The sequence below is a fragment of the Oncorhynchus tshawytscha genome, unplaced genomic scaffold (assembly GCF_018296145.1).
Source record: "Oncorhynchus tshawytscha isolate Ot180627B unplaced genomic scaffold, Otsh_v2.0 Un_contig_766_pilon_pilon, whole genome shotgun sequence".
NCBI classification, from domain to species: domain Eukaryota; kingdom Metazoa; phylum Chordata; class Actinopteri; order Salmoniformes; family Salmonidae; genus Oncorhynchus; species Oncorhynchus tshawytscha.
In genome coordinates, this window is record NW_024609833.1 from 2,725,182 (window position 1) to 2,751,957 (window position 26,776).

Genomic DNA, 26,776 nt, shown 5'->3' on the forward strand with positions numbered 1-26,776 from the left:
TTGACAGCCCTATTGCGAAGGCTTGGAAGCACAGATAGATCTCGTCTGTGTCTCAAATGGCACCCTATTCCCCATCTATGGGCCCCGGTCCAAAGCAGTGCACTATATAGCGAATACGGTGCCATTTGGAACGTAGCCATGGATCAGGTCATGTCTCACTGCCCTACTACAGTCCTGTGAGTCATGAAGGCTCTCTGTCATTACCACTTGTCAGAGCCAGGAGCCGGCGGTACCCCCCCAACCTCCAGAAGGTTTAGATGAGGACTGCTACGAGGAGGCTGAGCCTTTTGTTCCAGACAATCCCTCCACAGGTATGCTCAACAAGTCATTAGATACAGCAGTCTCTCTCTCTCTCTCTCTCTCTCTCTCTCTCTCTCTCTCTCTCTCTCTCTCTCTCTCTCTCTCTCTCTCTCTCTCTCTCTCTCTCTCTCTCTCTCTCTCTCTCTCTCTCTCTCTCTCTCTCTCTCTCTCTCTCTCTCTCTCTCTCTCTCTCTCTCTCTCTCTCTATTTGTACTATTTTTCATCCTCAAACCTTCGAACTTCCACAGTTTTGTACTGTGGATTTTAATCTACGTAAAAACCCAGCGTATCTCTTTTTACCACATTCTGAAAAGTGGTGTCAAACAGGTGTGTCAAAAAAATTAAAATGCATCATCTGTGTGTACATGTGTGCTCGTGTGAGTGTCTGTGTTTTCTCCAGACAAAGGTGACTCAGACAGCAGTCACTACGAGTCATACGGTGAGGAAGATGAGGAGTTTGTGAAGGACCGGGCCCACTACATCCAGTGGAGTGCCTCCCAGACCTGTCTGCGGCCTACTTCTGAGTCACGCATCTGTGGCTACCTGTGGAGGAAAAAATGGCTGGGCCAATGGACCAAACAACTCTTTCTCGTCCGCAACAATCTGCTGTTGGTAAGCACATTCCTAAGGACAAAACACTGTACGATCATCTGCTAGGTGTCGACAAACGTGTTTGAACATGTTTCATCCATGTAGCTTACTATAGCCGTAAAAATGCATTAACCTTGAAATGTCTGGAAGGAAGGAAGGGTTTGTATGGCTCTGTTTTATGTAGTATTCACAGAATAAAAAAACATTGACCCCTAGTGGTCTGAATATTGACTGATCTCAGACCCTTCTTATGACCAATTATATTTTCTGTGAACAGGTCTTGTAAATTAATGTATTCTTTCTACAGCTTATCAGCGTATGTTCCCCCTGTTGATGATGCTTATTATGCATTATGGTTGAACCAAAAGATTAACTGTTACACAAACATTAAATGAAATTGGAAATATTTAAATATATAGGTGAAATTAAATGAAACGATGAATGTTGATGCATGTTGATGCTGATGTTATGCTAATACTAATGATAACAATGGCATAATATATTCAATATGCTATGGACTGTTGTCTTTTAACAGTTTCGCTAAAATTCATTCTGATCAACCTAGCAATTACGACACATCCCTCACTATTGTCATTGGTTGCACTAATTGCAACATAACATAACTTGGTTCAAGCATTCATGACATTACCCTGAAAAAGGCACATTGATGCTGTAACGTTGGTGTTTTTTACCCAATAATTTATGGCTTACAGTTTATTCACCATTAGTCAGCACCTCTACACTAAATATTTTTCTCTGGGTGTGCGCCAGCTCATGCTTTTTATTTACCGAATAGCCCATAAATTGTTCATCCTATTTGACTGTTTCAAGTTGCTTCTAGTGCTACAAGTGGAGGGGCAGGTAGCCTAGTGCTTAAGGGTGTTGGGTCAGTAACCAAAATGTTGCTGGGGCGAATCCCAGAGCCGACTAGGTGAAAAACCTGTCGATGTTCCCTTGAGCAAGGCACTTAACCCTAATTGTGCCTGTAAGTCACTCTGGATAAGAGTGGCTGCTAAATTACTCCCACACACCTGCAACAAGCTCAGGTATCCTTTTCCTATTTTGAATCACAGTGCTACAAATGTGCCAAGGACCTCTACCCGCTGCTGGAGCTCGACCTGCGGGGCTGCCAGGTGGTTTACAAGTCCAAGCACAACAAGAAGATGCAGCATGAGCTCAAAGTTGTGACTGGTTCCGACACAGTGGTGATGGGCTTCCAGAGCTGCCACCAGGCGGAGGAATGGAGGAAGGTTTGGAGGTGTTTGTCATTACAGCATAGTCCCACAGAGGACTGCGATAGACTAGCGTCCTGTCCAAGGGGTGTACATGTACATCAAACTGCCTCATACTATAGAAACAGGAGAGGGCTCCTGCCCTATGGGCCGTTCTGGCTCAGACATGGCAGCTATAGTCCCACGGTTTGACACAGCAATTGACTGAAAGAGAGCAAAGGGAGGGGTAAGAGGAAATGCCTTTTTGGATGTGTAATACCCATGATTGTCCAAACAGGCATGCCTTAGCCTATCTGAGATAAATGGCAGTTGTTAACAGGTTATTTTCAGGATAGGAGAAATGGACAGTAGGATTGGGAGATATAGGGTATGTTTGTTATGGGGTATGGCTGTAGGTGTTATGGGGCAGTTTCCTGGACACAGATTAAGCATAGTCCTGTAAGAATAAGTCTAGTCCTGGGCTAAAAATATGAATCTTTCTTTTTCTTTTTTTTAGCCCAGGACTAGACTTAATCTGTGTTTGGGAAACTGCACCAAAAAATGTTGTGTGTAATGTGTTTTCAATTCTTACTGGTTGTCCGGCTGGTCCCCTAGATCATTGAGGAGGTGAAGGGCTCCTCCTACTATGAGCCCGAGTCCCAAAGGTTCTCCTTGTTACTCAAATGTGACAGACTGGACTCTTGCAGGGTAAGTCTTCTGCCACTATAAGAATTAAAGCTACTCCTGCCCCTAGTTAACATTAACATTAAATTAACTCAATTTGACTGAATAAGGTGGCTCAGGTTTTCTTTCAATGCTGCCCTTTCATGTGTTGTTTCCCTCGCAGTCAAGCACAGTCATTCAGACTTCAGACTCGGATGAAGAGAAAATGTTGGCGCTGCCCTCTGCTCCCAGCAGTGTGGAAATGAAGGATAAAGGTAAGCCAATTCCCCCATTTGTCAACATTAACAAATGCTGCTCTGTTTCAAAGACTATCAATAGCTCCATCTTAAGTTGCTTCGTAGGGACTGAATGAGTCACTGAGGACTCCGTGAAGCAGTGAAGTGCGGTCAGTATTAAATGTGAAAATGAATGAAAAAAGAACTGTAATGAAAAGTAAGTAAATATAAATTTGATCAATAATCATTGTATGTTTTTTCTGCATGATAATATCAATTTTTGAACTATACTGAACACAATTATAAGCGCATCATGTAAAGTGTTAGTCCCATGTTTCATGAACTGAAATAAAAGATCACAGAAATGTTCCATATGCACAAAAAGCTTTATTTCTCTCAAATTTTGTGCACAAATATTCTCCTTTGCCAAGATAATACATCCACCTGACATGTGTAGCATATCAAGAAGATTATTAAACAGCACGATCATTACACAGTTGCACCTTGTGTTGGTGACAATAAAATGCCACTCTAAAATGTGCAGTTTATCACACAACACAATGCCACAGATGTCTCAAGTTTTGAGGGAGCATGCAGTTGGCATGCTGACTGCAGGAATGTCCACCAGAACTGTTGCCAGAGAATTTAATGTTAACTTCTCCACCATAAGCCGCCTCCAACGTTGTTTTAAAGAATTTTGCAGTACGTCCAACCGGCCTCACAACCGCGGACCATGTGTAAGCACGCCAGCCCAGGACCTCCACATCCGGCTTCTTTACCTGCGGGATCGTCTGAGATCAGCCACCCGGACGGCTGATGAAACTGAGGAGTATTTCTGTCTGTAATAAAGCCCTTTTTATGGGGGAAAACTAATTCTGATTGGCTGGGCCTGGCTCCCCAGTGGGTGGGCCTGGCTCCCAAATGAGTGGGCATATGCCCTCCCAAGCCAACCCATGGCTATGCCCCTGCTCAGTCATGTGAAACCCATAGATTAGGACCTAATTTATTTCAATTGACTGTAACTCATTCAAATTGTTGAAATCGTTGCATGTTGTGTACAGTACTTCCCAAATTTGCCATGCTTCGCCATGTGACTTTCTCAAGCCCTTCAAACTCAATTCAAGGCATTGACATGACTTGCGCATGTGTGTCTACTTTATACTGACAACCAACGGATGCTTAAAGGCGGGCAGAGAGCTTCGCTGCCTTTTCATGTGTCAATATGTCTCATTCATTTTCATTGCACTCAAATAATACACGCATATTGCATGCATGCGAATTGGTGTGAACAAAGTAATGGGAAAGGCAGGAGGATAGGCAGAGCTCGCTCCTGCCTACGGACATCACAAGTCATCTGCTGCCTTTTGACGGTTACGTTAGTTTTGCTGATAGCTATGGTACTGTAAGCTGATCAGGATGGATAACATATTGCATCTGAAACCGTTTTCAAAGTTGTATTTTCTAGTGAAACAGGGTGTGATAAGAGATGGAAGTTCAACACCTGACCTACATCAAAGAAAGGGACAGAAGATACACGATCATTTCAATCTGAGTGGTATCAACGGATAAGCTGGCTCTGTGGCTTCGCTGCTAGCAGCCGACTCTACTGCTTCCCCTGCCTGCTGTTCTCCACCAGTAAAAGCGGTGGACAAACGCCGGTTACTGCGACTTGAACAACTTACCAATAGCATTCAACAATACATTTACCAGATTTCTGGAATTAAAAACCGGGGACATTTCCAGTTCGGTGGTCAATATATCATTCAAATATCTAATGTTATTAACTATGAAATAGAAAAGGGGGACAATTCCAGTTGCATGTATTTAGTCTAACAGGCACACTGTGACAGACAGAGAAAACAACTATATTACAGAAACACTACAGACAAGACAGAACTGTCCAATCTGAACAACCATTCAGTGGTCCTGTAGTCTGGGTAGAATAAGAGCAGAAGAGAGCATGAGCAAAATTGGAAAAACAGAAACAATAGTATATGTGAAATACTTTACAAAATAATAAAGAAATAAGATGATGATGAGATTGGTAACTATATAATAAATTTATACCAACCTAATCTGTATATTTCTCAGAAGAATGTATTTTCTTCAGGATTGCTCTGTCTTTGGCCAGCTTCTCCATGAACTCCTGGCAGGGGAGATTGAAGTTTGTCTTCACAATAAGCATGGCCTTGATGGTAGGAACAGTGAACCTATTTCTTACTGCTGTCCATATATCATTCATTTGGGAGAACACTCTCTGGACTGGTGCATTACTTCCAGGTAAGCACATGACAACAGACGCTAATCTAGCCAGGTTAGTGTGTGGGATGTCATTCTCTTTGAAGTGTGTAACCACCCTGCCCCATCTTTGACTAAGCGGTGTCTCAGATGTTTTCCATTCTTCAAGCGATCCCCCCTTTAGGAACTCTTGCAGGCCAGTAACCTCATCAAACAATGCATCCTCATTGATGGTCACATTGGAGCATTTTTTCTGCAGTGTGGCTGCTGCCTTCTGAATCTCTTCACACTGAGGTTGCCTTTTTAAAGGAGACAATGTAAATCTTATAGATTATCTGTGTGCTTTCCCCATTCTCGCAAGTAATTTCACAGCCATAGTGAAGAATGATTGGGATGTTTTCAGAAAGCTCTCTTTCCATTTTCCTCTAGCTCTTTGAGAAGTCCTCTGACCAAAACTGGAATGAAGTTGTCATCACGTCTTGCAGTAAATTTTGCCTCAACGTTTCCCAGAATTGCAGCTGACTCCACCGCACAGCGGTCCTAGCCTTCAAGCATCTTGATCGTGTCACTGAATACGGTCAGGTTTCCATGGACAAAGGCCAGCCAAAGTTCAGTCAGTGGATCTTCGAACATTGTTCGCTGGACAACAGGGCTTTTGTCTTCAGAAAGAAAAAATGATTTCAATGGCACGTACATTTTCAGTACTCTTTCTAGAGCAGGGAGCATGGACAGCCAGCGAACATTGCTGTGTCCTAAAATGTTATGGTACTTCTGGCCAACAAATTCACAAAAGCTCTTCAGTCTTTCTACTCTGACGGTGAAAATATGAAAATATCCAAATATCTTTGTGAGTAGGTACTCAACATGAAGGGGAATCATATCCAAAGCTGTTCTGGCCGTGTTATGAATGGTGTGGGCAGGACAACCTAAGCCAATCACCTCCCGCTGCAGAGCATTTTTAACTTTGGTATGGACATTGAACCACCCCAGCCTATTCAGTCCTCCAAAGTTGGTATTTGTGTTATTGGTAGAGAATGCCACGACTTTGTTTTCCAGGTAAAAATTTGGGATGACCATCAGGACCTCAGCTGCCATTTCCTCTGCTGTTTCTCCTTTCAATTCAACAAAATCAAGCAGTTTTGTTTCACATTTTGTCCTAGCACATGTAGACTTTGGCTCATAAAGCTTCAGTGTCAGTTGTGCTCTGCTGTCCATAGATCTGTAACTATGATTGTGTCGCATAGTGTGGTATGCAAAGACACCCTCCTGCACAGCTAAATCATATTATTCTTGGAAAGGCTCTACCTTGAAGATTGTGGTGACAGAGGGCATACTAACACGGGCAATCAGAGAGGCTTTATACTTTTTCGTCTGTTGATGTTCTACCACTGTCGTTCCTCCCCCGCTGCCAATTGAAAAGGGGAATTACAAAGGGTGCAGTGAACCATTCTATCGTCTTGACCTGAGTGTATAAATGGAAATTCTCTCATCATGTTGCCTTTAAAATGTCATTTCCGTTTCTTGGAAAGAGCCATTGTACCTCCTCCGTCTGCTCTTCTTCACTCTCCTTGAGTCACTCTCCTTACACTCTTAACTTTTTCTTCTCCTCAAATCTTTCTCCTCTTTTCTTCACTCGTCTTCCTTCTCTTTCTTCATTTCTTTCTCTTTACCTTTCCACCTCACTCTTCAACACTCTAATCGCTTCATTCTTTTTACTCCCTTAATTTTTCCTTTCCACTATCTTCTCCTTCCTCTCCAATCTTTAATAATAAATAGTACACTATTAGATAAAATACTTTGGTTAACAGATTCCCATTGGTTGCCTCATTTTTGTATTTTCTTTCAAAAACATTGTTTGGAATAATAAATTGGCAGGCTCTGTAATCATATCTTTACATTTCCTCCTCTATCTGACTTGCCTTGTTAAATAAAGTTTAAATTAAAATTAATATAAATAAAAATATCTCCTTCACAGTTCTTCCTATCCAGTCTTCATCCTCTCCTTCCTTTCCACTCTCTAACAGAAAACATTATGCCGATGTTATGCATAAAAATTTCAAAATACATTTTCACACAATTAAAATTGTAATCTACAAATAAATATTCTCATATATCGCATTAATTTAATATAATCATATATTCAAAATAGCCCGTCCGCTGCATGTTTACATGTGAATGTTTTATAACCTAGCTACCATAACAGTAGCTAGCTAACCTAGTCTACATAGTTAACGTTAGCTAGCATAGCCTATTTAAAACCTTATAGTGCAGATCATCTATCAATATAATAAATTGTGACATTATATACATCACTACTGTAGCTAGTGTCTCAAACGATTGTAACTTACCTGGCTAGGTGATGTGGTTTCACTTGACACTTGCTAGCTTCTGGTGTTTTCCACAGCAGCTTTCTCTAAAACTAGCGCAAGCAAGTAGTTAGTAGAAGAAGAAGAGTGTGAATGAAGCTGCTATAGCGAGCAAAACAAGCACAACGCGATTGAAACGTCAACCGGTAGGCTCTGCTGCACGGTCTTTCTTGCCATGTAAAATATTATTTCACTTTGCGGTCTGTTTTTAACCTCTCTGAACCACCAATCCCGGATCCGGTATAATTGTCATCAGCAACACTGAATAGCATAGCGCCACAGTCAAATAACATTACTAGAAAATATTCATATTCATGAAATCACAAGTGCAATATTGCAAAACACAGCTTAGCCTTTTGTTAATCCACCTGTCGTCTCAGATTTTGAAATTATGCTTTACAGCAAAAGCAATTACAAGCGTTTGTGTAAGTTTATCGATCGCTCGACAAAACAATAAGTACACTTAGCATCAGGTAACTTGGTCACGAAAATCAGCAAAGCAATCAAATTAATAGTTTACCTTTGATGATCTTCGGATGTTTTCACTCACGAAACTCCCAGTTAGACAAATGTTCCTTTTGTTCCATAAAGACATTTTTTATATCCAAATACCTCTGTTAGTTTGGCGCGTTATGCCCAGGAATCCACCGGAAAGAGCGGTCACTACAACGCAGACAAAAATTCCAAATTATATCCATAATGTCCACAGAAAAATGTCAAACGGTTTTTATAATCAATCCTCAGGGTGTTTTCCATATATCTATTCGATAATATATCAACCGGGACAGTTGGCTTTTAACTAGGACCGGGAGTAACAATGGCCGCCTTTCTCTTTTGCGCACAACTCACTCTAAGAGCCCCCACCTATCCACTTACGCAATGTGGTCGTTCACGCTCATTCTTCAAAATAAAAGCCTGAAACTATGTCTAAAGGCTGTTGACACCTTAGGGAAGCCATAGAAAGAGGAATCCGGTTGATATCCCTTTAAATGGGCAATAGGGATGCTTAAGAACAGAGAGGTTTCAAAAACAGGGGCACTTCCTGATTGGATTTCCCTCAGGTTTTAGCCTGCAATATCAGTTCTGTTTAACTCACAAGACCACATTTTGACAGTTTTGGAAACTTTAGAGTGTTTTCTATCCTAATATGTCAATTACAGTGGGGCAAAACAGTATTTAGTCAGCCACCAATTGTGCAAGTTCTCCCACTTAAAAATATGAGAGAGGCCTGTAGTTTTCATCATAGGTACACTTCAACTACGACAGACAAAATGAGAGAAGAAAATCCAGAAAATCACATTGTAGGATTTTTAATGAATTTATTTGCAAATTATGGTGGAAAATAAGTATTTGGTCACCTACAAACAAACAAGATTTCTGGCTCTCACAGATCTGTAACTTCTTCTTTAAGAGGCTCCTCTGTCCTCCACTCTTACCTGTTTTAATGGCACCTGTTTGAACTTGTTATCAGTATAAAAGACACCTGTCCACAACCTCAAACAGTCACACTCCAAACTCCGCTATGGTCAAGACCAAAGAGCTGTCAAAGGACACCAGAAACAAAATTGTAGACCTGCACCAGGCTAGGAAGACTGAATCTGCAATAGGTAAGCAGCTTGGTTTGAAGAAATCAGCTGTGGGAGCAATTATTAGGAAATGGAAGACCTACAAGACCACTGATAATCTCCCTCGATCTGGGGCTCCACACAAGATCTTGTGGTCAAAATGATCACAAGAACGGTGAGCAAAAATCCCAAGACCACATGGGGGGACCTAGTGAATGACCTGCAGAGAGCTGGGAGCAAAGTAACAAAGCCTACCATCAGTAACACACTACGCCGCCAGGAACTCAAATCCTGCAGTACCAGACTTGTCCCCCTGCTTAAGCCAGTACATGTCCAGGCCCGTCTGAAGTTTGCTAGAGAGCATTTGGATGATCCAGAAGAAGATTGGGAGAATCTCATATGGTCAGATGAAACCAAAATATAACCTTTTGGTAAAAACTCAACTCGTCGTGTTTGAAGGACAAAGAATGCTGAGTTGCATCCAAAGAACACCATACCTACTGTGAAGCATGGGGGTGGAAACATCATGCTTTGGGGCTGTTTTTTTGCAAAGGGACCAGGACGACTGATCCGTACGGGTAAAGGAAATAATGAATGGGGCCATGTATCGTGAGATTTTGAGTGAAAACCTCCTTCCATCAGCAAGGGCATTGAAGATTAAACGTGGCTGGGTCTTTCAGCATGACAATGATCCCAAACACACCGCCCGGGCAACGAAGGAGTGGCTTCGTAAGAAGCATTTCAAGGTCCTGGAGTGGCCTAGCTAGTCTCCAGATCTCAACCCCATAGAAAATCTTTGGAGGGAGTTGAAAGTCCGTGTTGCCCAGCAACAGCCCCAAAACATCACTGCTCTAGAGGAGATCTGCATGGAGGAATGGGCCAAAATACCAGCAACAGTGTGTGAAAACCTTGTGAAGGCTTACAGAAAACGTTTGACTTCTGTCATTGCCAACAAAGGGTATATAAACAAAGTATTGAGATAAACTTTTGTTATTGACCAAATACTTATTTTCCACCATAATTTGCAAATAAATTCATTAAAAATCCTACAATGTGATTTTCTAGATTTTTTTTCCTCAATTTGTCTGTCATAGTTGAAGTGTACCTATGATGAAAATTACAGGCCTTTCTCATCTTTTTAAGTGGGAGAACTTGCACTATTGGTGGCTGACTAAATACTTTTTTTGCCCCACTGTATATGCATATTCTAGCATCTGGTCCTGAGAAATAGGCTGTTTACTTTGGGAATGTTATTTTTCCAAACATAAAAATAGTGCCCCCTACAAGAGGTTAGCTGCAAGAGGTTAATGCACAGTTAAAAACGGGGACATTTCCGGGGACAGCTCCAGCCGGGGACAGGCCACCAAAAATGGGGACTGTCCCCATTATCAGCTTCTTGATATGTCACACCTGTCAGGTGGATGGATTATTTTGCAAAGGAGAAATGTTCACTAACAGGGATGTAAACACATTTGTGCACAAAATTTGAGAGAAATAATATTTTTGTGCATTTGGAACATTTCTGGGATCTTTTATTTCAGCTCATGAAACATGGGACCAACACTTTACATGTTTTTAGAGTTAAGGTTAGGGCTAGTTTTTTTTTTTGCAGTGTATATTCGGTCAATAGAAAAACAAGTACCATTTCAGATAGATTTATTGAAACCGTAATATAAACTGGTTATATTATATCGTGGAACACAATCTTCAAAAAGGCAGTAACCTCAGTAGTGGCGCTTGCTTTAGCAGACAATACTCTTATTTCCCGAGCCCTTATCACAGTTAAGACACAACTATTTTATAGTAAAAAAAACTATGTAATGTAACAAAATAAAATGGTACAGAATATTTTTCCAAATTGTAAAAGTTGAATAATTTAACAATTCCATGTGAATCCGATAACTCTGATGTGTAGACTTTCCACTGTAGAGTTTATGTCATATTATCATTGATGAGAATGTCTCAGATGACAACCCGAACTGACATCATATTCATTAAGTACCACCGCATATGTTCAATTGGTCGGATTACCAGAATATAGTTCATTTCCCCCCACCTTCTGAGGTTCCCAGAATCTCTATGTTAACCAAGGGTTTTGCAAATGTAACATCAGTAGGGTAGAGAGAGGAAAAAGGGGAGAAGAGGTATTTATGACTGTCATAAACCTACCCCCAAGCCAACGGCATGACACCGATAAATACCAAAAGTGCCTACCCGGTTTCAGACCTTACCGCACGTCACTGCTGTGATGAAGTGTGGTATTGTTAACCTTGTTTGGTCTAGCTTTAAGTCATAACAGGCACGTTGTTGGTGTAATACTGGCTCATTGTGAACGGGGGATTCCTGGGGAATTGGATTGTCACCTTTTGCACCATTAGAGTCTGGAGGTGTCCTCAACAGGTTAGCAAACTCCATGAACTGTGCCAGGCCAACATTATATTTAATTATATTATTATATATTTTGTTGCTGTTTTTGGGGGGTACAAATTTGGTGGTTTTAGATATAGGTGTCACGTGTGCTCCCTCTCCGGCCTCGAGGTCACCAGGCTGCTCGTTATGTCGCACACCTGTCACCATCATTACACGCACCCGCGCGTCATCACACACCTGGACTCTGATATATGTCACTCCCTTTGGTTTCTTCCCCAGGCGTCATTGTTTCTGTTCCAGTGTCATATCTGTGTGTTGTCTTGTTTTGTATTACGTTATGTTTATTTATTAAAACACTCACTCCCTTAAAACACTCAATCTCAGCGCACACATTACAATAGGTTATGTCTGAAGTGACACTCTATTCCCTACATAGTGCACTACTTTTGAACAGAGCCCTATGGGCCCTGGTCAACAGTAGTGTCACGGATCCCCCCGGTACTGCTGCTCATTCTGTACACTAGTTCCGGAGGTCTATGTCACTGCCCCCTAGGTGTCACTGAACTGTTTGATTACGCACACCTGGTACCCATTCTCCCCTGATTAGTAATTGTATAAGTGTGCCTTTTGTTCACCCTTGTATTGTCAATTATTGTTCCCATTTCTGTTGGTCGTGTGAGTTGTATCAGCTTTTGTGCTGCATCATTTGTGTATTAAGGGTCTCGTGTCGTTCTATGAGGTTTACCCTCGCTCTTTTGTTTGGGTACATCCCAGTGGTCTGTATACGTGTTTGTTTTGGGTGTATTAAAACCCCTGTTATGTATTCCTACGCCTGTCTCCAAATCCTTTATACCAGTGTGACAAGTAGGGGACTCTATAAGGAATGTGGAGCCATTTCAGACACAGCCATAGGCCCTGCCCAGCTTGTTTGTAGCCTTGATTGTACAATTAGATAACTGGGGATAGAGAAGGTGATGGAAGTCACACCACATACATGCATAGCTACCTCTTCATGGTGACTTATTTTCAATGTCCATTGATTTGGGTTTGAACTTCATGACTAGAGAACACATAATGGCCAAAGAAATGTACAAACCGTATGATATTGTCATCTTTGTGTAAGAGTTTGACCTCAGACCAGGTTGAAATTTCCCACCAAACAGTTTATTTCTGTTGTCATGTGTTCTTTTTCCGCCCTCTGTCTGGTAGCCTGCGCTGGATCTGTTTGTGCTGTCTTGCTAACTCCTGACCATAGGCGTTAGTGCCAGACAGTCCTGATCATAGGCATTAGTGCCAGACAGTCCTGAACATAGGCGTTAGTGCCAGACAGTTCTGACCATAGGCGTTAGTGCCAGACAGTCCTGACCATAATAGTTAGATGATAGCCTGGTCTGGCACGATCTCAAGACTCTCGTGACCTTTGACCCCATTCCTGTTTGGGCTGCAGGGTTCCTGAATGTGCTGATGAACTGCCAGTGGCAGAGCCTGTTGTGCCAGGTACAGGGCGGGGTGCTGAAAATGTTCCGAGACGAGGGCTGTGAAGAGTGCCCTCAGTACACGGTGCAGCTGAAAGGCTGCCAGGTTCGACCTGGCCCCGACACACCTCAGGCCTACCGCATCACTGTGGTCCAACACGGAGACCAGGTGGCAGTACTGGAGGTAAGGGCTCCGGGGGTGAAGTCCCCCCTAGGTACAGACAGATTAACATCACCCTTTCTCCTTGGTAAGGATATAGACAGACTAGACTGTATGCAGAAATAACGGGGTCAGGAATAGTTCATGGATCACTATGACTTTATTATATTTATTTTATAGTAATTTAGCAGATGCTCTTACACGGAAACCTAAACCGGGTGCGCCATCGTGTGCTATCGTGCATAAATGAATTTTGTCCACCTACACCAAACGCGATCACGACATGCAGGTTAAAATATCAAAACAAACTCTGAACCTATGACATTTATTTGGGGACAGGTCGAAAAGCAATAAACATGTATGGCAATTTAGCTAGTTAGCTTGCACTTGCTAGCTAATTTGTCCAATTTAGCTAGCTTGCTGTTGCTAGGTAATTTGTCCTGGGATATATACATTGAGGTGTTATTTTACCTGAAATGCACAAGGTCCTCTACTCGGACAATTAATCCACACATAAAATGGCCAACCGAATCGTTTCTAGTCATCTCTCTTCCTTCCTTCATCTTTGAACTTATATGGTGATCAGCATCTAAACTTTCATAGTATTACCACGACTACCGGGCAAAACAGTTCGTCTTTTAATCACCCACATGGGTATAACCAATGAGAAGATGGCACGTGGGTACCTGCTTCTATAAACCAATGAGGAGATGGAGAGGCAGGAATTTCAGCGTGACCTACGTCAGAAATAGAAAGGAGTTCGATTTTAGCCCTTGGCGTCGCAGATGCTCGTTAGCGCGCGCGAGCAGTGTGGGTGCAATAGTTGAATAACATGGATTTCTACATTTATTTTGCAACGCTCGCGCACGTGACGTGTCCGGTCTGGTCAGCATGTTAGCCAGAGCGACTTACATGCTGACCACACCGTTCACGTTGCACGCATGCAAAATAAATTTAAATATACATGTTATTCAATTATTGCACCCACACTGCTCTCGCGTGCCAATGAGCATCTGCATTGCCAAGCGCTAAAATATAAGTAATTTCTATTTGTGACACTGAACGCGGTGCAAGTCCTGCATCTCCCATCTCCTCATTGGATAATCGGAGCAGATACTCACTTGCCATCTTCTCATTGGTTATACCCACATGGGTGATTGAAAGATGAACTGAGTTTGGTCGGTCATCGTGGTAACTATGAAAGTTAGATGCCAATCGCCATATAAAGTCCAAAGAAGAAAAAGCCTGGAAGGAGGAGAGATGACTAGAAACGATTTGGTTGACCATTTTATGTGTGGATTAATTGTCATTGTAGAGGACCTTGTGCATTTCAGGTAAAATAACAACCTAATGTTTATATCCCAGGACAAATTAGCTAGCAACAGCAAGCTAGCTAAATAGGATAAATTAGCTAGCAACTGCACGCTAGCTAGCTAAATTGCCATAAATGTTTAATGCTTTTCGACCAGTCCCCAAATTAATATAATTGGTTGTGTCGTGACGTTTAGCTTGGGGGGGACAAAATTAATTTGCGAACGGCAGATTTGGGTATGTTGAAACAGGAGAAATTAGGGTATGTTGAAACAGGAGAAATTAGGGTTTTGCCTTGCTCAAGGGCAAATCAACAGATGTTTCACCTAGTGAGCTCAGGGATTCAAACTAGCAACCTTTCGGTTATTGGCCCAACACTCTTAACCGCTAGGCTACCTGCCGATTCATTTACATCAGTATAGTTAATATAGATCATAGTGGAAAGATATTTCACACTTCAAAAACTTTAAAAAAAAAGCTTGTTATTATGCGATGACTACCAAAGGTGATCAAGTTATTTCCCACAGGTTTATATTCAATATAAAAACTCCAAAATCAAAATTCAAAATTCACCAATTAATTCCTGGAACAGAGCATTGTGTGTTGTTGAAACTCCCCTTCTCCGTCTTCTTTCTCTCTATCCCTCTCTTTCTGTGTTCGTCCATGTCTCTGTCCAGGCCAGCTGTGCAGATGAGAAAGAGCAGTGGTTGCAGCTCCTACAGGACGGGAGTGTAAGCCAGGATCAGGCTGACTCTCTATATGACTCAAAGCCTGCTGGAGCCCTCAGGTAATAAATGTGTATGATGATCACTAGATCCCTTGGTTTGGATCTACAAAACAGAGTAGGAGTGCTGATCTAGGATCAGCTCTCCCCGGTCCATTTAATCTTATTAATTGTGATCTAAAAAGCTAAACTGATCCTAAATCAACACTCCTATTCTGAGACACTTGATACATACGGACCTAGAACAATGTTTTTAATTTTTTTCCCCCAACCATCAGTGGTTTGAAGGAGCAAAGGTTCCCAACCTCAAACATGTACATAGATGACCCCTTTCACCAGCACAGTGGAAGCGGCCGCTCACAACCCATCTACTCCAACACGGCCATACTGGAGCACATGGTACGGCCCATTCTCGGGGTGGGGGGGTGATATGTTGTATAGGGACATTTTTTTGTTCTGACTTAACTCCTTTGCTACCATTCTCTTCACCTGGGTTCTGTGAGATTGGGATTTAAACCAATGCAGGTTAATGAACTTTTAAAGGTGCTTTATGCTTGAATCTTGATTTTATGAAAGGGATCTCCACAAATGTCTGGGAAATTGCCTTTGAAGTCTATTGTAGTGCACAGTTCGTTATTCTTTGTTGGTTTGAATTCCAGCCTAATACATTGTGTGTCCAGGGTCAAGAGAGAATTTTTACCTTCAGACTTGAATAAGGACACGGTCAGGTGATGGTCATAGGCGTACATTTCTGTTTGTAGTAAACTGTACAGTTGACAACAGTCAAAAGAAGCCAGTGTGACTTTGATGGACCTACTGTTAGCTGTTGATATTTCAACGGATTTCCTTTGTTTTGCTCTCATCAGTTCCAGAATTCCCATAACGTCGCCAGGGGAGACTCAGTGTCATCGAAGGATTCAGTCAACTACAGCAACACTGATATCTTTCACAGTAAGTCGGATTCAATGTTCACCCCTTCAGGTGTTCCTCTGTAGGAGACACCACAGACATATCAAAGTTTATTTGTCACGTGCGCTGAATACAACAGGTAGACCTTAGAGTGAAATGCTTACTTACAGGCTCTAACCAATAGTGCAAAAAAGGTATTAGGTGAACAATAGGTAAGTAAAGAAATAAAACAGCAGTAAAAAGACAGGCTATATACAGTAGCGAGGCTATAAAAGTAGCGAGGCTACACACAGACCCCAGTTAGTCAGGCTGATTGAGGTAGTATGTACATGTAGATATGGTTAAAGTGACTATGCATATATGATGAACAGAGAGTAGCAGTAGACTAAAAGAGGGGTTGGCGGGTGGTGGGTGGGACACAATGCATAGCCCGGTTAGCCAATGTATTGGAGCACTGGTTGGTCGGCCCAATTGAGGTAGTATGTACATGAATGTATAGTTAAAGTGACTATGCATATATGATAAACAGAGAGTAGCAGCAAAGTAAAAAGAAGGGTTGGGGGGAGGGGGGTTGGGGGACACACAATGCAAATAGTCAGGGTTTACCTGTTCAGGAGTCTTATGGCTTGGGGGTAAAAACTGTTGAGAAGCCTTTTTGTCCTAGACTTGGCACTCCGGTATGCCATCCGGTAGCAGAGAGAAACAGTCTATGACTGGGTGGCTGGGGCCTTTGACAATTTTTAGGGCCTTCCTCTTACACCGCCTGGTGGAGAGGTCCTGGATGGCAGGCAGCTTAGCCCCAGTGATGCACTACCCTCTGCAGTGCCCCGCGGTCAGAGGCCGAGCAATTGCCGTACCAGTCAGGATGCTCTCGATGTTGCATTTGGCCATTTGGACATATCCTGCAATTTATCAGGCACTAGACCAGGGATAGGCAACTTTGATGGGGCTGGGGGCCACAAAAAACTGAACTCATCATGAAGGGCTGCAGTGGCTGGCCACTAAACTAATTCAGCAATCTAAAAAATGTTTGCTGGCATGGGCTAATTGACTGACTATCAGTGACTGACATAACAAGAGAAAAACTGATGATACACAACCAAATTTTGAAATTGCACCTTGTGTATTCTACTATTCTAACTTGCAAGGTTGAGTTGAGTTAAGTTGAGACCTCGCCTGAGGGCCTTCAAAAGGGGGGTGGGTCGCCAGTTGCCCATCCCTGCACTAGACTATAGTCAAATCTAATAAACATTTATTGGTGACACACACAGTTCAGCAGATGTTATAGCAGATGCAGTGACATTCTTAGCTCCTAACAATGTAGTAAAAGTACACAAATAATAAAATACAAATTAAAAAACACAACAAGAAATCAAGAAATGTCAGAACGAATCCAACTAACAACACAAATAGCACTGTAATAGAAATCCAAATGCAATCTATATGTATATACACCGGATGAATTTAGACAAGATATGCTAATAATGATATGTGCAGTAGTAGATATAATAGATTGAGCTGTGTCCAGTAATAAATAATATTTGGTGTGTATAAACAGTAACTAAAATGCAATGCAGAAATATTAGAATGAGCAATGTCGAGAATACAGTATTTGAGTAAAACATTTAAACGTGTTAACCCTCGCAAGGCTGCCGGCCCAGACGGCATCCCTAGCTGCGTCCTCAGAGACAGCGCAGACCAGATGGCTGGTGTGTTAGGGACATATTCAATCAATCCCTATCCCAGTCTGCTGTTCCCACATGCTTCAAAAGGGCCACCATTGTTCCTGTTCCCAAGAAAGCTAAGGTAACTGAGCTAAACGACCATCTCTGTCATTTCTGTCATCATGAAGTGCTTTGAGAGACTAGTCAAGGATCATACAGTGAGGGAAAAAAGTATTTGATCCCCTGCTGATTTTGTACGTTTGCCCACTGACAAAGAAATGATCAGTCTATAATTGTAATGGTAGGTTTATTTGAACAGTGAGAGACAGAATAACAACAAAAAAATCCAAAAATGTTATAAATTGATTTGCATTTTAATGAGGGAAATAAGTATTTGACCCCTCTGCAAAACATGACTTAGTACTTGGTGGCAAAACCATTGTTGGCAATCACAGAGGTCAGACGTTTCTTGTAGTTGGCCACCAGGTTTGCACACATCTCAGGAGGGATTTTGTCCCACTCCTCTTTGCAGATCTTCTCCAAGTCATTAAGGTTTCGAGGCTGACGTTTGGCAACTTGAACCTTCAGTTCCTTCCACAGATTTTCTATGGGATTAAGGTCTGGAGACTGGCTATACCACTCCAGGACCTTAATGTGCTTCTTCTTGAGCCACTCGTTTGTTGCCTTGGCCGTGTGTTTTGGGTCATTGTCATGCTGAAATACCCATCCACGACCCATTTTCAATGCCCTGGATGAGGGAAGGAGGTTCTCACCCAAGATTTGATGGTACATGGCCCCGTCCATCGTCCCTTTGATGCGGTGAAGTTGTCCTGTCCCCTTAGCAGAAAAACACCCCCAAAGCATAATGTTTCCACCTCCATGTTTGACGGTGGGGATGGTGTTCTTGGGGTCATAGGTAGCATTCCACCTCTTCCAAATACGGCGAGTTGAGTTGATGCCAAAGAGCTCCATTTTGGTCTCATCTGACCACAACACTTTCACCCAGTTGTCCTCTGAATCATTCAGATGTTCATTGACAAACTTCAAACGGGCATGTATATGTGCTTTCTTGAGCAGGGGGACCTTGCGGGAGCTGCAGGATTTCAGTCCTTCACGGCGTAGTGTGTTACCAATTGTTTTCTTGGTGACTATGGTCCCAGCTGCCTTGAGATCATTGACAAGATCCTCCCGTGTAGTTCTGGGCTGATTCCTCACCGTTCTCATGATCATTGCAACTCCCCTAGGTGAGATCTTGCATGGAACCCCAGGCCGGGGAGATTGACAGTTCTTTTGTGTTTCTTCCATTTGCGAATAATCGCACCAACTGTTGTCACCTTCTCACTAAGCTGCTTGGCGATGGTCTTGTCGCCCATTCCAGCCTTGTGTAGGTCTACAATCTTGTCCCTGACATCCTTGGAGAGCTACTTGGTCTTGGACATAGTGGAGAGTTTGGAATCTGATTGATTGATTGCTTCTGTGGACAGGTGTCTTTTTATACAGGTAAAAGCTGAGATTAGGAGCACTCCCTTTAAGAGTGTGCTCCTAATCTCAGCTCGTTACCTGTATAAAAGACACCTGGGAGCCAGAAATCTTTCTGATTGAGAGGGGGTCAAATACTTATTTCCCTCATGAAAATGCAAATAAATGTATTACATTTTTGACATGCGTTTTTCTGGATTTTTGTTGTTGTTATTCTGTCTCTCACTGTTCAAATAAACCTACCATTAAAATTATAGACGGATCATATCTTTGTCAGAGGGCAAACATACAAAATCAGCAGGGGATCAAATACTTTATTCCCTCACTGTATCATGCCCACCCTACCTGACACCCTAGACCCCACTCCAATTTGCTTACTGCCCCAATAGGTCCACAGAAGACGCAATCACACTGCACACTGCCCTAACCCATCTGGACAAGAGGAATACCTATGTAAGAATGCTGTTCATCGACTACAGCTCAGCATTTAACAAGATAGAACCCTCCAAACTCGTCATTAAGCTCGAGACCCTGGGTCTCGACCCCACGCTGTGCAACCGGGTCCTGGACTTTCTGACGGGACTGCCCCCAGGTGCTGAGGGTAGGAAACAACATCTCCACCCATAAGGGTGCGTTCTCAGCCCTCTCCTGTACTTCCTGTTCACCCATGACTGTGTGACCATGCACGCTTCCGAACTCAATCATCAAGTTTGCAGACGACACTACAGTAGTAGACTTGATTACCAACAACGACGAGACGGCCTACAGGGAGGACGTGAGGGCCCTCGGCATGTGTCGTCAGGAAAATAACCTCACACTCAACGTCAACAAAACAAAGGAGATGATTGTGGACTTCAGGAAACAGCAGAGGGAGCACCTCCCTCCATCCACATCGATGAGACAGTAGTGGAGAAGGAGGAAAGTTTTAAGTTCCTCGGCATACACATCACAGACAAATTGAAATGGTCCACCCAACAGACAGCGTGGTGAAGAAGGCGCAACAGCGCCTCTCCAACATCAGGAGGCTGAAGAAAAACACTCCAAAAACACTTTTACAGATGCACAATCGAGAACATCTTGTCGGGCTGTATCACCGCCTGGTACGGCAACTACTCCGCTCACAACCGTAAATCTCTCCAGAGGGTAGTGAGGTCTGCACAACACATCACCGGGGGCAAACTACGTGCCCTCCAAGACACCTACACCACCCGATGTCTCAGGAAGGCCAAAAATATCAAGGACAACAACCCCCCGAGCCACTGCCTATTCACCCCGCTATCATCCAGAAGGCGAGGTCAGTACAGGTGCATCACAGCGGGGACTGAGAGACTGAAAAACAGCTTCTATCTCAAGGCCATCAGACTGAGTGGCTGCTGGCAACATACTGACTCAAATCTCTAGCCACTTAATAATAAAAAATTGGATGTAATAAATGTATCACTAGTCACTTTAAACAATGCCACTTTATATAATGTTTACATACCCTACATTACTCATCTCATATGTATATACTGTTGTCACGTGTTACTAGGTGGGTGAAGGAATCAGACGCAGAGAGTTCCACTGGGGAAAAGTGCTTTTTACTTCGGCACACAAAATGATAAGCCCAACAATACAGGGTGCGGACATACAACGTGACAACCCAAAAAACACAGTGTGCCAATTTAAGAAAATACATCCACCTCTACCTTAAATGCACACACGTAACATAAAGACAATAGGACGGTGACGACGACCGCCGAGCACCGCCCGAACAGGCAGGGGAGCCAACTTCGGCGGAAGTCGTGACAGTACCCCCCTCCTGACGCGCGGCTCCGCAGCGCGCCACCACCGGCCTCGAGGACGACCCGGAGGGCGAGGCGCCGGGCGATCCGGGTGGAGGCGGTGGAAGTCTCTCAGGAGAGAAGGATCCAAAATGTCCCCCACCGGAACCCTCTGGACCGTACCCCTCCCAGTCCACGAGGTACTGTAGGCCCCACACCCGGCGTCTCGAATCCATAATGCCACGTACTGTGTACGCCGGGGACACCTCGATGTCCAGAGGGGGCGGAGGGACCTCAGGAACCTCACCTTCCTGCAGCCACCACCGGCCTGAGGAGAGACACATGAAACGAGGGGTTAATACGGTAATACCTAGGAAGTTGTAACCTGTAACACACCTCGTTTATTCTCCTCGGGACTTTAAACGGCCCCACACCCTGCGGCCCCAGGTTCCGACAGGGCAGGCGGAGGTGCAGGTTTCGGGTCGAGAGCCAGACCCTGTCCCCCGGTGAAAACACGGGGGCCTCACTGCGGTGCTGGTCAGCGCTCCTCTTCTGCCGTTCTCCCGCTAACCTTAGCGATTCCTGGACGGCTTTCCAGGTATCCTTGGAGCGCTGTACCCATTCCTCTACCGCAGGAGCCTCTGTCTGGCTCTGATGCCATGGGGCCAGGACCGACTGGTAACCCAACACACACTCAAAATGGGACATGTTCGTTGAGGAGTGGCGGAGGGAGTTCTGAGCGAGCTCAGCCCAAGGAACATACCTCGCCCACTCACAAGACCGGTCCCGGCAATATGACCACAGAAACCTGCCCACATCCTGGTTTACGCGCTCCACCTGCCCATTACTCTCGGGGTGAAAACCCGAGGTCAAGCTGGTCGAGACCCCCAGTCTCTCCATAAACGCCCTCCAAACTCTGGATGTGAATTGGGGGCCCGATCAGAAACAATGTCCTCAGGCACCCCATAGTGCCGGAAGACATGGGTAAACAAGGCTGCCTCCTCAGTCTGCAGGGCCGTAGGGAGACCGGGCAACGGGATGAGACGGCAGGACTTAGAAAACCGATAGACAACGACCAGGATCGTAGTACTTCCCTGGAACGGGGGAAGGTCGGTAAGAAAGTCCACCAATAAGTGTGTCCACGGCCGTTGTGGAACTTGCCTAGAGGGGCTGTAACTTCCCTCTAGGCAAGTGCCGAGGAGCCTAGCTCTGAGCGCACACCGAGCAGGAGGAGACATAAAATCTCACGTCCTTAGCCAACGTGGGCCACCAGTATCTCCCTCTAAGACTCCGCACTGTCCTCTCGATGCCAGGATGACCCGAGGAGGGGAGAGTATGAGCCCAACGGATTAGCTTATCCCGGACCCCCCTCGGCACGTACTGAGCCCCCGCTGGACAGTTAGGGGGGTCCGCTTCTAACCCTGAGGCCCTCTCTATCTCCGCGTCCACCTCCCATACTACCGGTGCCACGAGACATGAAGGTGGAATAATGGGAGTTGGCTCAACGGACCGCTCCTCGGTATCATAGGGGCGGGACAGCGCGTCGGCTTTGGTGTTTTGGGAGCCTGGCCGGTACGAGATGGTGAACCGGAACCGGGTGAAAAACATGGCCCATCTAGCTTGACGCAGATTTAGTCTCCTCGCTCCCCGGATATATTCGAGATTACGATGGTCAGTCCAGATGAGAAAAGGGTGTTTCGCCCCCTCAAGCCAATGTCTCCACACCTTCAGAGCCTTGACTACAGCTAACAACTCCCGGTCCCCCACGTCATAGTTCCGCTCCGCCGGAAGGCACAGGGGTGGAGCTTGGGTGGCACGCCCGAGCCCTGGGACAGCACGGCCCGACCCACGCCTTGGACGCGTCCACCTCCACTATGAACGCTAAAGAGGGGTCCGGATGTGCCAACACGGGCGCATTGGTGAACAGCTCCTTCAGACGACTGAAAGCTCTGCCCGCCTCTGCTGACCAACGCAAGCGCACCGGTCCTCCCTTCAGCAGTGAGGTAATGGGAGCAGCCACCTGACCAAAATCCCAGATAAACCTCCGGTAGTAATTGGCAAACCCTAAAAACCGCTGCACCTCTTTCACCGTGGTCGTAGTCGGCCAATTACGCACGGCTGTAACGCGGTCACCCTCCATCACCACCCCGGAGGTGGAAATACGATAATCCAGGAAGGAGACGGCCTGTTTGAAGAACACACATTTCTTCGCCTTGCAATACAGGTCATGCTACAGCAGTCGCCCAAGTACCTTACGCACCAGAGACACATGCGCCACCACGCGTGTGGCAGAATAGATCAAGATGTCATCGATGAACACTACCACTCCCTGCCCGAGCAGGTCTCGGAGAATCTCATCTATGAAGGATTGGAAGACGGCTGGAGCATTTTTCAACCCATATGGCATGACGCGGTACTCATAATGGCAAGATGTAGAACTAAATGCGGTTTTCCACTCATCTCCCCGGATACGCACCAGATTATACACACTCCTCAGGTCCAGTTTTGTGAAGAAGCGCGCCCCGTGAAATGATTCCACCGCCGTAGCGATGAGAGGTAGTGGGTAACTAAACCCCACTGTGATGGAATTTAGACCTCGATAATCAATGCACGGACGCAGACCTCCCTCCTTCTTCACAAAAAAGAAGCTCGAGGAGACGGGTGATGCGGAGGGCCGAATGTACCCCTGTCCCAGCGATTCAGCAACATATGTCTCCATAGCTACTGTCTCCTCCTGGGACAATGGATACACGTGACTCCTAGGAAGTGCAACGTTCTCCAGGAGGTCTATCGCGCAGTCCCCTCGACGATGGGGTGGTAATTGGGTCGCCCTCTTTTTACTGAAGGCGATAGCCAAATCAGCATATTCAGAGGGAATGCGCACGGTGGAAACCTGGTCTGGACTCTCCACCGTAGTCGCACCAATGGCAACTCCTATACACCTGCCTGAACACTCCTCTGACCACCCCTTAAGAGCCCCCTGTCGCCAGGAAATCACCGGGTTGTGCTGAGCTAGCCAGGGAATTCCCAACACCACTGGAAACGCAGGTGAATCGATAAGGAACAGACTAATCTGCTCCTTATGACTCTGCGTTACCATGTCCAGCGGCACCGGAGCCTCCCTGACCACTCCTGACCCTAATGGTCGGCTATCTAAGGAGTGCACAGGGAAAGGTAGGTCTAACGACACAAGGGGAATCCCTAGCCTTAACCCGAGCCCCCGATCCAAGAAATTCCCAGCTGCGCCTGAATCGATTAGCGCCTTATGCTGTAGAGAGGGAGAAAACCCAGGGAAAGAGGTTAACACATACATATGACCGACAGGAAGCTCAGGGTGAGTCTGGTGCTGACTCACCTGGGGTGATCGAGTAGTGCTCCGCCTGCCCTCCCGACTCCCAGACGAGTTCCTCCAGCACCGGTCGGCCCTGTGTCCTCGCCGACCACAACTGGTGCAAGAGGACACTCCTCCTCCGGTCCCCCTCGAAGCCGCCCCTCCTAACTCCATAGGGATAGGAGCAGGAGGGCTGGAAGGTGGAAACGACAGGCCATGTTCCGAACGCCCGCGGGTGCCAGCAGGTTGTCGAGACGGATGGCCATGTCGATGAGCTCATTCAGCGTGAGGGTGGTGTCCCGATATGCTAGCTCCCTGCGGACATCCTCCCTGAGGCTGCATCGGAAATGGTCTATCAAGGTCCTGTCGTTCCACCCTGCTCCTGCGGCCAAGGTCCTGAACTCCAGGGCAAAGTCCTGCGCGCTCCTTGTCTCCTGACGCAGGTGGAACAGCCGTTCACCCGCCGCACGACCCTCTGGTGGGTGGTCAAATACCGTTCAGAATCGGAGGGTGAACTCTGGGTAATGATCCCTCGCCGAGTCTGGACCATTCCACACTGCGTTGGCCCACTTTAGGGCTCGTCCAGTCAGACAGGAGACGAGGGCGCTCACGCTCTCCTCTCCGGAGGGAGTAGGACGAATGGTCGCCAGGTACATTTCCAGTTGTAGGCGGAAACACCGACACCCCGCCGCCCTTCCATCATACTCCCGAGAGCGCCAGCCGAAGAGCCCCGGATGCGGTAGCAGGAACAGGAGGTGCTGGAGAAGGGGGTGGTGAAGATGAGGTGGGAAGGCCACTCCTCTCCCATCGATCCATCCTCTCCATCATTTGATCCATTGCAGAACCAATCCTGTGGAGAACACTGGTATGATGGAGGACCCTTTCCTCCATCGATGGGAGAGGAGGTGCGGCTGCTCCTGCTGATTCCATATGCGGTGCGGGATTCTGTCACGCGGGATTCTGTCACGCGGGACTAGGTGGGTGAAGGAATCAGACGCAGAGAGTTCCACTGGGGAAAAGTGCTCTTTACTTCGGCACACAAAATGATAAGCCCAACAATATAGGGTGCGAACATACAATGTGAAAACCCCAAAAACACAGGGTGCCAAGTTAAGAAAATAAATCCACCTCTACCTAAAATGCACACACGTAACATAAAGACAATCCCGCACAAAACAAGGGAGGGTCTACCTACTAAATATAGGGAAGCTCATTAAACCAAACAACAGAAACACAGGTGAAACTAATAAGACAAACGAAAAAGGGATCGGTGGCGGCTAGTAGGACGGTGACGACGACCGCCGAGCACCGCCTGAACAGGCAGGGGAGCCAACTTCGGCGGAAGTCGTGACAACTGTACTCTATACCATCTACTGCATCTTGCCTATGCCGTTCAGCCATCGCTCATCCATATATTTATATTTATTAATTCCTTTACACTTGTGTGCATAAGGTAGTTGTTGTGAAATTTTTAGATTACTTTTTACATATTACTGCATAGTCGGAACTAGAAGCACAAGCATTTTGCTACATCTGCTAACCATGTGTATGTGACCAATACAATTTGATTTGATTTCAATACACAGTACAAAACCCCATGTCAAAATGGATAGAATTGCAGCAAATTAGCTTCCGGACTAGAGTGAATGGTATCTGAATAGAAAATGTGTATAGGTTTGAGGTTTGACTGGAATACAGTTTTTACATATAAAGTGGGTTAAACAGTATGCCAACATTATTCAAGTGAACAAGTGTTCAATGACTCTATGTACATAGGGCAGCAGTCTCTAACGTGCAAGGTAGAGTACTTGGTGGTAGCCGGCTACTAGCTTGTACCGAACACATATTGTATTCCACATTCGAAATGCAAAGAGACGAGGGTTTGCCTAGATTTCACATCAATATGTACTTTAAGACCAATTTCTGTCCAATCTCTTTGCCACTCCATCTGTTATTCAGAACGGGAGCCAAATAGAAAATTAAAGATGTTTGTATGGAGGTTATTCCCCAAATCTGTGCAAAGAATATGATTAGGGAAGAATATGTAACTTTGGATATTATTATCATTCTCCTGCATTAAAGTTTTTGACTTTTAAGTGAAACAAGTCCACTACATCTGGCTTGCATTATAAAAGTGTCTACATAATGATATGTTATAACAGATTCTCTGAACAGAATTTTCCATCATCCCATAGTTTTATGTTGCAGTTGCGTGCTGTTGCATCAATGTAAAACACTACACAGACACAAATGCATAGCACTTTATAATTATAGTGGTGGGAACACAGTTACTCTGGTCTACCCCCCCCCCCTGTTTTTGTTAAGTTTGAGCAGTTTAGTTAAAAGAAGAAAAGTCTGGGACTAATTCATATAACACCCCCGGGCTATGGGTTATTGAAGTGCTGAGGCCTGAAGATATA

At 45.0% G+C, this 26,776-nt stretch overlaps 1 protein-coding gene across 5 annotated transcripts in view; it reads left to right on the forward strand.

Annotated features, from left to right (window-relative positions):
• si:dkey-220o5.5 (actin filament-associated protein 1-like 2) overlaps positions 1-26,776 on the forward strand; it is a 106,016-nt gene that overhangs the window by 76,396 nt on the left and 2,844 nt on the right. For 4 of the 5 annotated variants that reach the window (XM_024418369.2, XM_024418371.2, XM_024418372.2 and 1 more), the window contains 9 exons: positions 215-311; positions 683-912; positions 1,965-2,141; positions 2,718-2,810; positions 2,950-3,040; positions 12,988-13,199; positions 15,164-15,273; positions 15,489-15,609; positions 16,077-16,161. In XM_024418369.2, coding sequence (XP_024274137.1) covers positions 215-311; positions 683-912; positions 1,965-2,141; positions 2,718-2,810; positions 2,950-3,040; positions 12,988-13,199; positions 15,164-15,273; positions 15,489-15,609; positions 16,077-16,161 — 1,216 coding nt within the window. The remainder of the gene's footprint in view (positions 1-214; positions 312-682; positions 913-1,964; positions 2,142-2,717; positions 2,811-2,949; positions 3,041-12,987; positions 13,200-15,163; positions 15,274-15,488; positions 15,610-16,076; positions 16,162-26,776) is intronic. The other variant, XM_024418370.2, reaches the window with a different exon arrangement.